General features: G+C 39.3%; 1 protein-coding gene across 1 annotated transcript; it reads right to left on the bottom strand.

Annotated features, from left to right (window-relative positions):
* Positions 1-203: 203 nt before the first annotated feature.
* LOC127690831 (uncharacterized) lies at positions 204-7,052 on the bottom strand. Its single transcript, XM_052190326.1, has 4 exons — positions 6,834-7,052; positions 5,952-6,114; positions 1,558-1,689; positions 204-393 (listed from the first exon to the last, which is right to left on the bottom strand). Exons 1-4 carry the CDS (start codon positions 6,961-6,963, stop codon positions 204-206), a joined length of 615 nt encoding a protein of 204 aa, XP_052046286.1. The 5' UTR covers positions 6,964-7,052.
* Positions 7,053-12,447: the final 5,395 nt, after the last annotated feature.

Raw genomic sequence — 12,447 nt, 5'->3', positions numbered from 1 at the left:
CAGATTCTAGTAGAGTAGGACCATTTGCTTATAAACACACAGTTTCTCAAAGAGGCCTATATCCTCAGAAAAACTTGGAAATGATCACATAAATGAACATTTGGATGAGACACAAGGGAGTGTTTGGGGAAGTTGGGAGACAGTTTCATTGGTGTGTCTATGTTTTTGGCTAGCCATGAGGGCAAACTGCCTCTGATGCCTCATCATACCTGCTGCTCCTTGGCACATGGGAAATCGATGGTCTTACTGGCCTCCTCACAGAACCTCTTTTCTTCCCCAAAGTAGGCTTGTGGTTCAGCCTGCTCCACCAGCAGCTTATTGTTCTCATGCAGCAATATCCTTACATTCTCCTTCTGTTGTGAACATGCATTCAGGACGAGGTAGTGCCTGGTGCTGATTGACAAATAAAACAGGGCGAGTTTCTGTTTCAGTTTCTGTTTGTCTGCCAGTCCTCCAAGTACCCTGATCCCTGCAATTCCCTCATCCCCTGACAGCCCCAGTCTCGAGTCCACAGTATACATATCAACAACAAATTGAGGCAGGTCAAATTCAGAGACTTGTGTAATGTGGCTAACATTACACAAGACTCAAATTACTTCAGAAATCCCTGATACTTAGAGGGTTTCATGAACATCACAGAACAGGAAATATTCCTCATGGGTGCTTCTGTTTCCATGGTACTAGGAAACCATCAGCACTAGAGGACAAATCCTCTCAGAGAGGAGATAAGTCCCAACAGGTACATAATCTTTCCATTTTTGTCAGGGATCCAGATCTTTAAATCTCCTGGTAGAACCTTCGAGGTTAAGGTTTGCCTTATATTTCCAATATGGTGGAAATGTTTTCTATGTAGAGGATCCTGAATTTGGAAGAATAAAAGTGGATGGTCTTGTATACTCTTCACACTTAGGACAACTGAGTCAAAGAGGCACAAATCCAAGACCTTTGCCTCAAGGCAGGGTTCCTATTATGAAAAAGTAACCTCACAGCAAACTTTAAAGAGGACTTTTCTTTTGTAAAGATGAGAAATACAGGGCATAATCCACTGTGTTAATGCTGCCACAACATAGAATTGACCATCTAAATTTTTTCAAAGTCATTTTACAGAAAGAAGTAAAATCTTAAGAACTGTGTGTGTGTGTGTGTGTGTGTGTGTGTAAATTCAAGTCTTCACTTTCCTTTACTTCCACTATTTTTCCCACTCTTATAAGCAATGAGAAGGAATTTGTGAATTGGCACAAAAGCCAGTTTTATTTTATGCATATTTATACATATGCATACATCTTCACATACAGTGTGGTTTTGTAAGGGGTTTATAAAGCTTACTGTTTTGGTACCATACTATAGATATACATCACTTTGCAACTTTAGGATTTCTTTTTTCACTCATCATTGTGTGTGAGTTATCATTGTTATATGCAAATAAACTTGGCTCATTTTAAAATAAAAAAAAAAAGAAAAAGTAAGGAACCAGAGCCCTTACTTTTGTTCAGAGTCCTACAAGGACAGAAGCATTCCCTGACTAGTGCTGGGGTCTCAGCTGTGTCAATGACTCACCTGTAGGAATACTTATCTTCTATCACCTCCTTGTACTTCTCTATGGCATCAATTATTGACTGCTTCATTTTTTCCATATCCATCCTTGTCTTCTCGTGTTGTGATTTAATGATGTCGAATTCAACATTCATCCTGTGTTAGGGCATGACCAAAGGAGCAAAAAATCCACTGAGATATGAATTCAAGAATCATGTACAAACAAATGGTGCTAGCACAAGTGGTGATCAGTATGTAGAAAAATGTAAATGGACCCATTGTTATGTCCTTCTACAAAAGTCAAGCCCAAGTAGATCAAAAACTGCCACATAAAACCAGATAGACCAGAATTCACCAGATAGAAACTGGAGAAGATCCTGAAACACATGGGCACATGGGAAAATTTCCTGAACAGACCACCAATGGCTTATGCTCTGAAATCAACATATGGTTTCAACATATGGGACCACATAAAATTGCAAAGATTCTGTAAGACAATGGTCACTGTCAATAGTACAAAACAGTAACTAACATATGGGAAAAAGATATTTACCCATCCTACTTCCAAAGGAGAGGTAATAATATACAATATATGCAAAGAACTCAAGAAGATAGACTCCAGAGAATCAAATAACACTAAAAAAATGGGGTACAGAGATAAACAAAAAATTTCAGCTGACAAATATTTAATGGCCAACAAGCACATAAATAAGTGGTCAACATCCTTAGTCATCAGGGAAATGTTCATCATACCAACCCTGCGATTACACATCACAGAAGTCAGAATAGCTAAAATCAAAAACTCAGGTACCAAAGTTGCTGGATAGGATTGTGGAGAGACACACTCTTCCATTGTTGATGGAATTACAAACAGTTAAAACCACTCTGGAAATCAGACTACCAGATCCTCAGAAAATTAGACATACTAAACCTGAGGACACAACTAAACTTCTCCTGGGCATATTCCCAAAGATACTCCCACATACAACAAGGACACATGCTCCACTATGTTGCCAGCAGACTAATTTATAATAGCCAGAAGCTGGAAAGAACCCAGATGTCCTTCAAAAGAAGAATGGACACACAGAAAGTGATACATATATACAATGGAGTACCTCTCAGCTAATAAAAAATATGAAATCAAGAAATTCTTAGGTAAATGAATGGAACTAGAAAATATCCTCAGTAAGTTAACGCAAACACAAAGGAACTCACATGGTATGCACTCACTGATATGTAGATATTAGCCCAAAACATCCATATAACCAAGGTACAATTCACAGAACACATGAAACTCAAGAAGGAAGACCAAAGTTTAGCAGATTCAGACCTTCATAGAAATTGGACAAAATAATCACCAGAGCAAATATAGAGATAAAGTATAGAGCAGAGACTGAAGGAAAGGCCATGTCAAGACTGCCCCACATAGAGATTCATCCTGTATACAGTTCCATACCCAGATTCTATTGAAGATGCCAAGAAATGCTTGCTGAAAGGAGTCTGATGTAGCTGCCTCATAAGAGGACCTGCCACAGATCTACAAATACAGAGGCAAATGCTCATAGCCAACCATTGGACTGAGAATCTACTGAGAGATGGAGGTGTTAGAGAAAGGACTGAGGGGGCTGAAGTGGTTTCCAACCCAGAGGAAGAACTACAGTATCAAACAACTGAACCACCCAGAGCTCCCAGGGATTAAGTCACCAACCAAGATGTACACATGGCTCCAGCTGCATATGTATCAGAGGATGGCCTTGTCGCATATCAATGGGAGGAGAGGTCCTTGGTCTTATGAAGGCTCAATTAGTGCTGCAGTTTAGGGGTGGGTGTGAGGGACTAGGAACAACCTCAGAGAAGCAGAAGGAAGGGAGATGGGAGAGATGATTTATGGAAAAGAGGAAAACAGAAAATGGGATAACATTTGAAATGTAAATAAAGAAAATATAAAATAAAAAAATGATCTCATATGAAAAAAGGTTGTATTTTGGAGTAGCCACATCAAGTATATACCACATACTTACTCCTTCAAAGTGGGACCTATTAGTGCTGAGTTCAATTTATTTTCCTGGGTACAAAACAGCAGAAACAGGGGACCCAATGGAGGGAACTGACATTGAAGAGCTCTCAGGGTGAGCCTGTAGGAACAGACTAGTTCTCTGAGAAGTTTCCATTAAACCGTATCACAGACTTCCGTCCAACAAATGTATGTGATGATTTTCTCATATTTTAAAGACAAGGATTCTCAATTCTTGGTTCCTATTGTTACATGAATTACCAGAGGTCATAACTAGTATTTACAGGGGAGAGACTTTCTTTTTTTTCTTTTTTCTTTTATCTTTTCTTTTTTCTTTTTTTTTTCTTTTTTCTTTTCTTTTTTTTTTTTTTTGCTGAAATTATACAACTTTATTTTTTTTCTTTTTTTTATTGATATAATTTTTATTTACATTTCAAATAATTTCGCCTTTTCCGGGTCCCCACTCCCCAAAAGGCCCATAAGCCCTCTTCCCTCCCCCTGTTCCTCCCTCTACCCCTTCCCACTTCCCTGTTCTGGAATTCCCCAATACTCTTGCACTGAGTCTTTCCAGAACCAGGGGCCACTCCTCCATTCTTCTTGGACATCATTTGATGTGTGGATTATGTCTTGGGTATTAAAAGTTTCTAGGCTAATATCCACTTATCAGTGCATACCATGATTGATATTTTGAGACTGGGTTACCTCACTTAGTATGATGTTCTCCAGCATCCATTTGTCTAAGAATTTCATGAATTCATTGTTTCTAATGGCTGAATAGTACTCCATTGTGTAAATATACCACATTTTTTGTATCCATTCCTCTGTTGAAGAACACCTGAGTTCTTTCCAGCTTCTGGCTACTACAAAGAGGGCTGCTATGAACATAGTGGAGCATGTGTCCTAATTGCATGCTGAAGAATCCTCTGGGTATATGCCCAAGAGTGGTATAACAGGGTCCTCAGAAAGTGTCATGCCCAGTTTTCTGAGGAACCGCCAGACTGATTTCCAAAGTGGTTGCACCATCTTGCAATCCTACCAGCAGTGGAGGAGTGTTCCTCTTTCTCCACATCCTTGCCAACACCTGCTGTCTCCTGAGTTTTTGACCTTAGCCATTCTGACTGGTGTGAGGTGAAATCTCAGGGTTGTTTTGATTTGCATTTCCCTAATTAATGATGTTGAACATTTCTTAAGGTGTTTCTCCGCCCTCCGAAGTTCTTCATGTATAGTTCTTGAAGTCCTAGCTAGAGCAATTAGACAACATAAGGAAGTCAAAGGGATACAAATTGGAAAGGAAGAAGTCAAACTATCACTATTTGCAGATGATATGATAGTATACTTAAATGACCCTAAAAACTCTACTAGAGAACTCCTACAGCTGATAAACAACTTCAGCAAAGTGGCTGGCTACAAAATCAACTCAAACAAATCAGTAGCTTTTATATATTCAAAGGATAAGCAGACTGAAAAAGAAATTAGGGACATGACTCCCTTCACAATAGCTACAAACAGCATAAAGTATCTTGGGGTGACTGTAACCAAACAAGTGAAAGACCTATATGACAAGAACTTCAGATCTCTGAAGAAGGAAATCGAAGAAGATCTCAGAAAATGAAAAAATCTTACATGCTCGTGGATTGGCAGGGTTAATACAGTTAAAATGGCCATCTTGCCAAAGGCAATCTACAGATTCAATGCTATCCCCATAAAAATCCCAACCCAGTTCTTCATAGAGCTAGAAAGAGCAATTCTCAAATTCACCTGCAATAACAAAAAATCCAGGATAGCTAAAACTATTCTCAACAGTAAAAGAACTTCAGGGGGATTCAGTATCCCAGACTTTAAACTTTACTACAGAGGGGAGAGACTTTCTAACACATCTTTCCCAAAGAGATTCTTATGTGACACCAAGAAGCGAGGTGATCAATTTGGGGGTCCATGGATTCAACACTTTTATCACCTGCGAACAGTGCATCAGTCAAATGTTCAGACCCCATCAAAGGCCCCACAGCACCAGTTCCCTAACAAAAAATGCACAACTATATTCACACAAACAAACATTTTAGAATGCCAAATCAATCTAGGGAGCTGCCATATTCTCAGAGTATAATGAACAAAATCAGAGTAAACCAGTTATGACATGAAGCCATTGCATCCATACACTAAGAGGCAGCAATTGTGACCATGTCCTTCTAGCTGTTTATAGAACCAATGAGACTCCAAGCTCCTCAAGGTCAAATACAATAGAGGATGACCATAAACATATAGCACATGCCTTATCCTACAATTCAACAGTTGTAATGGCTTATTAAAATGCATAATGAAAGTTGATACACTCCAATCATGAGAAATAGGCTTAACAGAGATGGAACAATACAGTTAACAGGGTACAAGATGTAATTACTACCTGTAGTTCAAATTATTATAGTTGTAAAGATCCAGGATTCGACAAAGTTCTTCCTTCTCAAACCGCATCTTCCTGATATCAAAATCCAATGCTTCTAATTTATTCTTTTGCTTCATCTGATTAGTTATGCTTGAATTTTGGGGTGGTATTTTCCTACCAGGCCCTGAAAATAGATAAACACAAATGAATTTGCATAGTTGATGGTCCAGGACAGGGGACCATTCTGAATCCCAAAAAGACATTTGAGGAAGAGCAAAGCTAGAGACAGGGTGAATCTCTGAAAGAGTAGAACAGCTATGTTTGAGCTAGTCTGCTAAGCTATGTCCCTCCTCCCAACCACCATTGTCAGACATATACCATACTCCCAATTACAGGCACCCTTGTCTTGAAAACCATAAGCATCTTGAGATGTAAATATCTGAGGAACATTGTCAGCTCATATCTGATGCTATGCAGATAAATTCTGAAGTTCAACAGCTCAGCATTATCAAGCTCTAATGATTTGTATTTAAATGCAAAGGGTCTGAGACCTCAACACATAACCAGCACAGCCTCCTTTTCTCTTCTTTTCATCAGAGACTGATGTATCCTACAGTAATCTAGAGGATGAAGTGCTTCAACTCCCTACCATGAAGAGATACATTGTTATTCTCAAAGTGTCTCCTCCTGGCATTCAGTGACACTCCAAAGGAAATTAAATAGCTTCCAGAAAAGTAGGAGCTGCAGGTGTGTCAACTACTGGCACTCTGTCAAACTAATCATCAGAAAGTTTTGATTCTTGTTCTGCAACTGAGAAAGTCCAAGATTCCTGCCTGTAAGACCTACTCCTGAAGTCCAAGCTTACCTATTCCTGAAAGTTCCCCAATTCTGCCCAGGACTCACTGTGCCTTCGCCAAAAAGAATTCATTCTTCCTGTTCTATGAGACAGGTTGCTGGATTCCTTCTGACTTGGTCCAGTGTCTCCTTGATCACGATTCTCCATTCGAAATAGCCTCCGCAGCCTTGAAAACATGTCTGTTTGTGAATACAACAGGCACTGAATGATATCCCACAGGCAGTTGCTGTTACCACAACACAGGTGACATCACAGAAGATTCTAGTTCTCTCCTAGATACAGGAGAATGTCCAAGGAAGGCATTACTGATGATGTCACTGGGAACTGCCATGACCTGCTTGTTAATAAGCTCTCTTCAAATTGACCAATTTCTGGGCTGCCCTTTCCTGGAGCCTCTAATTTAACCCAGAGAACACCCTTTGGCAACCTCACCTTCCAAAGCTAAAGATTTCTCTCTGCTTAATTAGAAGTCAAGTGCTTTTGATGGGGAGAGTTAGGACCCTGTCTGCAGAAGAAAATGTTGTTAGTACCCAAATCTGTAGGTACCATGTATGTGGGAGATTTTTGTCAATAATAAATATTCCACCTGAGACAATTCATATAACATACAGTAAATTCCCCAGGTTTACCCTTTTGCCAGATGCAAATATCTTTCTCCTTTACCTTTAATTCTGTCAAACCTGGTTAATATTTTATTACAGTGCATTCCTTTATTGTCTGCATAGACATATCCATGCATTGCACAAAATCTCTTGTTTACACTGTTCTTTATTGCAAGTATAACTCCCATTACTTTGTAACAGAGGGGCTCAAATGCAAGGCAAATATAAAAGGGTAAACTTTCTGCCCCTGCTACAAAATATTAACTTGCACATCCTCCATTTGTCAAATATGACCAGACAATTGAAGTAGGCATCAGTGAGCCAAGGTCAACCTGGACTGCATGATTATATTGTAGCCTCACAGCCAACACATTTCCAATTCTTTCTATACTGAATTGCCAAGCCCAGGCATGAGGATGTAGAGGCTGAACCACAATACTATACCCACGGCAAAATGAGACTCAGGAGGTTGCGCGGGGAGTGGAATGGCCTGAGTTCAGGTTAAACCTCAATTTTTTAAAATTTATTGATATATTCATTTACATTTCAAATGATTTCCCCTTTTCTGGACCCCCACTCCCCGAAAGTCCCATCAGTCCCCTTCCCTCCCCCTGTTTTCCCACCCAACCCTTCCCACTTCCCTGTTCTGATTTTGCTCTATACTGCTTCACTGAGTTTTTCAGAACAAGGGGCCACTCCTCTGTTCTTCTTGTACCTCATTTGATGTGTGGATTATGTTTTTTGTTTTTTTTTTGTTTTTGTTTTTGTTTTTTGCACAGAATATTTTTTTTTTACTGTTTTTTTTAATTTTTTTTATTCGATATAATTTATTTACATTTCAAATGATTTCCCCTTTTCTAGCCCCCCACTCCCTGAAAGTCCCTCAAGCCCCCTTCTCTCCCCCTGTCCTCCCACCCACCCCTTCCCACTTCCCCGTTCTGGTTTACCTGAATACTGCTTCACTGAGTCTTTCCAGAACCAGGAGCCACTCCTCCTTTCTTCTTGTACCTCATTTGATGTGTGGATTATGTTTTGGGTATTCCAGTTTTCTAGGTTAATATCCACGTATTAGTGAGTGCATACCATGATTCACCTTTTGAGTCTGGGTTACCTCACTTAGTATGATGATCTCTAGCTCAATCCATTTGCCTAAGAATTTCATGAATTCATTGTTTCTAATGGCTGAATAGTACTCCATTGTGTAGATATACCACATTTTTTGCATCCACTCTTCTGTTGAGGGATACCTGGGTTCTTTCCAGCATCTGGCAATTATAAATAGGGCTGCTATGAACATAGAGAATGTATCCTTATCACATGGTGTGAAATCCTCTGGGTATATGCCCAGGAGTGGTATAGCAGGATCTTCTGGAAGTGAGGTGCCCAGTTTTCGGAGGAACCGCCAGACTGATTTCCAGAGTGGTTGTACCAATTTGCAACCCCACCAGCAGTGGAAGAGTGTTCCTCTTTCTCCACAACCTCTCCAACACCTGCTGTCTCCTGAATTTTTAATCTTAGCCATTCTGACTGGTGTAAGGTGAAATCTCAGGGTTGTTTTGATTTGCATTTCCCTAATGACTAATGAAGTTGAGCATTTTTTAAGGTGTTTCTCTGCCATCTGAAGTTCTTCAGGTGAGAATTCTTTGTTTAACTCTGTACCCCATTTTTAATAGGGTTGTTTGGTTTTCTGGAGTCTAACTTCTTGAGTTCTTTATATATATTGGATATTAGCCCTCTATCTGATGTAGGATTGGTGAAGATCTTTTCCCAATTTGTTGGGTGCCGATTTGTCCTTTTGATGGTGTCCTTTGCCTTACAGAAACTTTGTAATTTTATGAGGTCCCATTTGTCAATTCTTGATATTAGAGTATATGCTATTGGTGTTCTGTTCAGAAACTTTCTCCCTGTACCGATGTCCTCAAGGGTCTTCCCCAGTTTCTTTTCTATTAGCTTCAGAGTGTCTGGCTTTATGTGGAGGTCCTTGATCCATTTGGATTTGAGCTTAGTACAAGAAGACAAGGATGGCTCAATTCTCATTCTTCTGCTTGCTGACCTCCAGTTGAACCAGCACCATTTGTTGAAAAGGCTATCTTTTGTCCATTGGATGTTTTCAGCCCCTTTGTCAAGGATCAAGTGGCCATAGGTGTGTGGGTTCATTTCTGCATCTTCAATCCTGTTCCATTGATCCTCCTGCCTGTCACTTTACCAATACCATGCAGTTTTTAACACTATTGCTCTGTAGTATTGCTTGAGGTCAGGGATACTGATTCCCCCAGACTTTCTTTTGTTGCTGAGAATAGTTTTAGCTATCCTGGGGGTTTTGTTATTCCAGATGAATTTGATAATTGCTCTTTCTAACTCTGTGAAGAATTGAGTTGGGATTTTGATGGGTATTGCATTGAATCTGTAGATTGCTTTTGGCAAAATGGCCATTTTAACTATATTAATCCTGCCAATCCATGAGCATGGGAGGTTTTCCCATTTTTTGAGGTCTTCTTCCATTTCCTTCTTCAGAGTCTTGAAGTTCTTGTCATACAGATCTTTCACATGTTTGGTAAGAGTCACCCCAAGATACTTTATACTGTTTGTGGCTATTGTGAAGGGGGTCATTTCCCTAATTTCTTTCTCAGCCTGCTTATCCTTTGAGTATAGGAAGGGAACTGATTTGCTTGTGTTGATTTTATAACCTGCCACTTTGCTGAAGTTGTTTATCAGCTGTAGGAGCTCTCTAGTGGAGTTTTTTGGGTCACTTATGTAGACTATCATGTCATCTGTAAATAATGATAGTTTGATGTCTTCCTTTCCAATTTGTATCCCTTTGACCTCCTTATGTTGTCGAATTGCCCGAGCTAGTACCTCAAGTACAATATTGAAACGATAAGGAGAAAGGGGGCAGCCCTGTCTAGCCCCTGATTTTAGTGGGATTGCTTCAAGTTTCTCTCCATTTAGTTTGATGCTGGCTACCGGTTTGCTGTATATTGGTTTTACTATGTTTAGGTATGGGCTTTGATTTTCTTTTCAGTTAGATTCAGTGAATCTGGTTTTATGTTGAGGTCTTTGATCCACCTGGAATTGAGTTTTGTGTAAGGTTTCAAATATGCCTCTCTGTTCATTTTTCTACATACTTAGTGTCATTTAGACCAGCTTTCTTTTTTCCATTGTATATTTTTGGCTTCTTTGTCAAAGATCAAGTGTCTATATGTGTGGTTTCATTTCTGGATCTTCAAGACATTTTTTATATTTAAAAAAAAACTACATGAACATTTCATTAGATACTGAGAAACCATTTGACAAAACCCAACACGGCTTCATGATAAAAGTCTTGGAAAGATCAGGAATTCAAGGCCCATAAGTAAACATAGTAAAAGCACTATACAGCAAACCAGTAGCCAACATCAAACTAAATGGAGAGAAAACTTGAAGCAATCCCACTGTAATGAGGGACTAAACAAAGCTGTCTACTCTCTCCCTACCTGTTGAACATAGTACTCAGAGTCCTAGCCAGAGCAATTAGACAACAAAAGGAGGTCAAAGGTATTCAAATTGGAAAGGAAGAAGTCAAAGTATCACTATTTGCAAATGATATGATAGTATATTTAACTGACTCCCAAATTTCTACCAGAGAACTCCTAAACCTGATAAATAACTTCAACAAAGTGGCTGGGTATAAAATTAACTCAAACAAATCAGTAGCCTTCACATACTCAAAGGGTAAAGAGGTGGAGAAAGAAATTATGGAAATGGCAACCTTCAAAATAGTTACAAATAATACAAAATATCTTGGTGTGATTTAACCAAGCAAGTGAAAGATCTCTATGACAAGAATTTCAAGCCTCTAACGAAAGAAATCGAAGAAGATCTCCGAAATTGGAAAGATTTCTAATGCTCTTGGACTGTCAGAGTTAGTATAGTAAAATGGCCATCTTGCCCAAAGCAATATACAGATTCAATGCAATCCCCATGAAGATCTCAACTTTATTCTTCATAGAGCTAGAAAGAGCAATGTCCAAATTTATCTGGAATAACAAAAAACCAGGAAAACAAAAACTATTCTCAACAATAAATGAGCCTCTGGCATAATCACCATCCCTGACTTCAAGCTATATTGCAAAGCAATTTGGATAAAAACTGCAGGGTGTTGATACAGTGAGTAGCAGGTAGATCAATGGAATAGAATTGAAGACCCAGAAATGAACACATACATTTATGGTCGGCTTGATCTTTGACAAAGGAGGTAAAACCATTCAGTGAAAAAAAGACAGCATTTTCAACAAATGGTGTGGGTTCAACTGGCAGTCAACTTATAGAAGAATGCAAATCTATCCATTCTTATCTCCTTATACAAAGCTCAAGTCCAAGTGGATCAAGGTACTCCACATAAAAAAAAAAATAATACACTGAATCTAATAGAAGAGAAAGTGGTGAAGAGCCTTGAGAACATGAGCATGGGGGAAATTTTCCTGAACAGAGCACCTGTAGCTTATGCTCTAAGATCAAGAATTGACAATTGGGACCTCATGAAATTGCAAAGCTTCTGTAAGGCAAAGGACACTGTCCATAGGACAAAATGGCAACCCACAGGCTGGGAAAAGATCTTTACCAATCCTAAATCTGATAGAGGGCTAATATCCAATATATACGAAGAACTCAAGAAGTTAAACTCCATAGAAACAAATAACCCTATTAAAAATGGGTTGCAGAACTAAACAAAGTATTTTCAACTGAGGAATATTGAATGACCATGTAGCATCTAAAGAACTGTTCAACATCCCTAGCAATCAGGGAAATGAAAATCAAAACAACCATGAGATTCGACCTCACACCATTCAGAATAGCTAATATCCAAAATTCAGGGGACAGCAGATGCTAGAGAGAATGTGGAGAATTAAGAACACTCCTCCATTGCTGCTCAGATTGCAAGCTGGTACAGTAGCCCAGAAGGTCTGAATACCCAAGACACAACTCACATATCAAATCATTCCCAAGAAGAAGTAAGGGAGAGGGCCCTAGTCCTGGAAAGGCTTGATGCAGGATTGTAGGGGATTGCCAGGACAGAGAA

Source organism: Apodemus sylvaticus, chromosome 8 (genome assembly GCF_947179515.1).
Source record: "Apodemus sylvaticus chromosome 8, mApoSyl1.1, whole genome shotgun sequence".
Lineage (NCBI taxonomy): Eukaryota > Metazoa > Chordata > Mammalia > Rodentia > Muridae > Apodemus > Apodemus sylvaticus.
The sequence above is the reverse complement of the archived record's forward strand: the minus strand, read 5'-3'. Positions and strand labels throughout refer to the sequence as shown.

Bases quoted from the DNA above. Each gene is read 5' to 3' on its own strand.
- LOC127690831 (XM_052190326.1), bottom strand. From the start codon at position 6,963: ATGTTTTCAAGGCTGCGGAGGCTATTTCGAATGGAGAATCGTGATCAA. The intron at 1,690-5,951 runs GTAGTAATTACA...GCCCTAACACAG, and splicing joins TATAATAATTTGAACTACAG to GATGAATGTTGAATTCGACA. The intron at 394-1,557 runs GTGAGTCATTGA...TTTGTCAATCAG, and splicing joins GAAGATAAGTATTCCTACAG to CACCAGGCACTACCTCGTCC.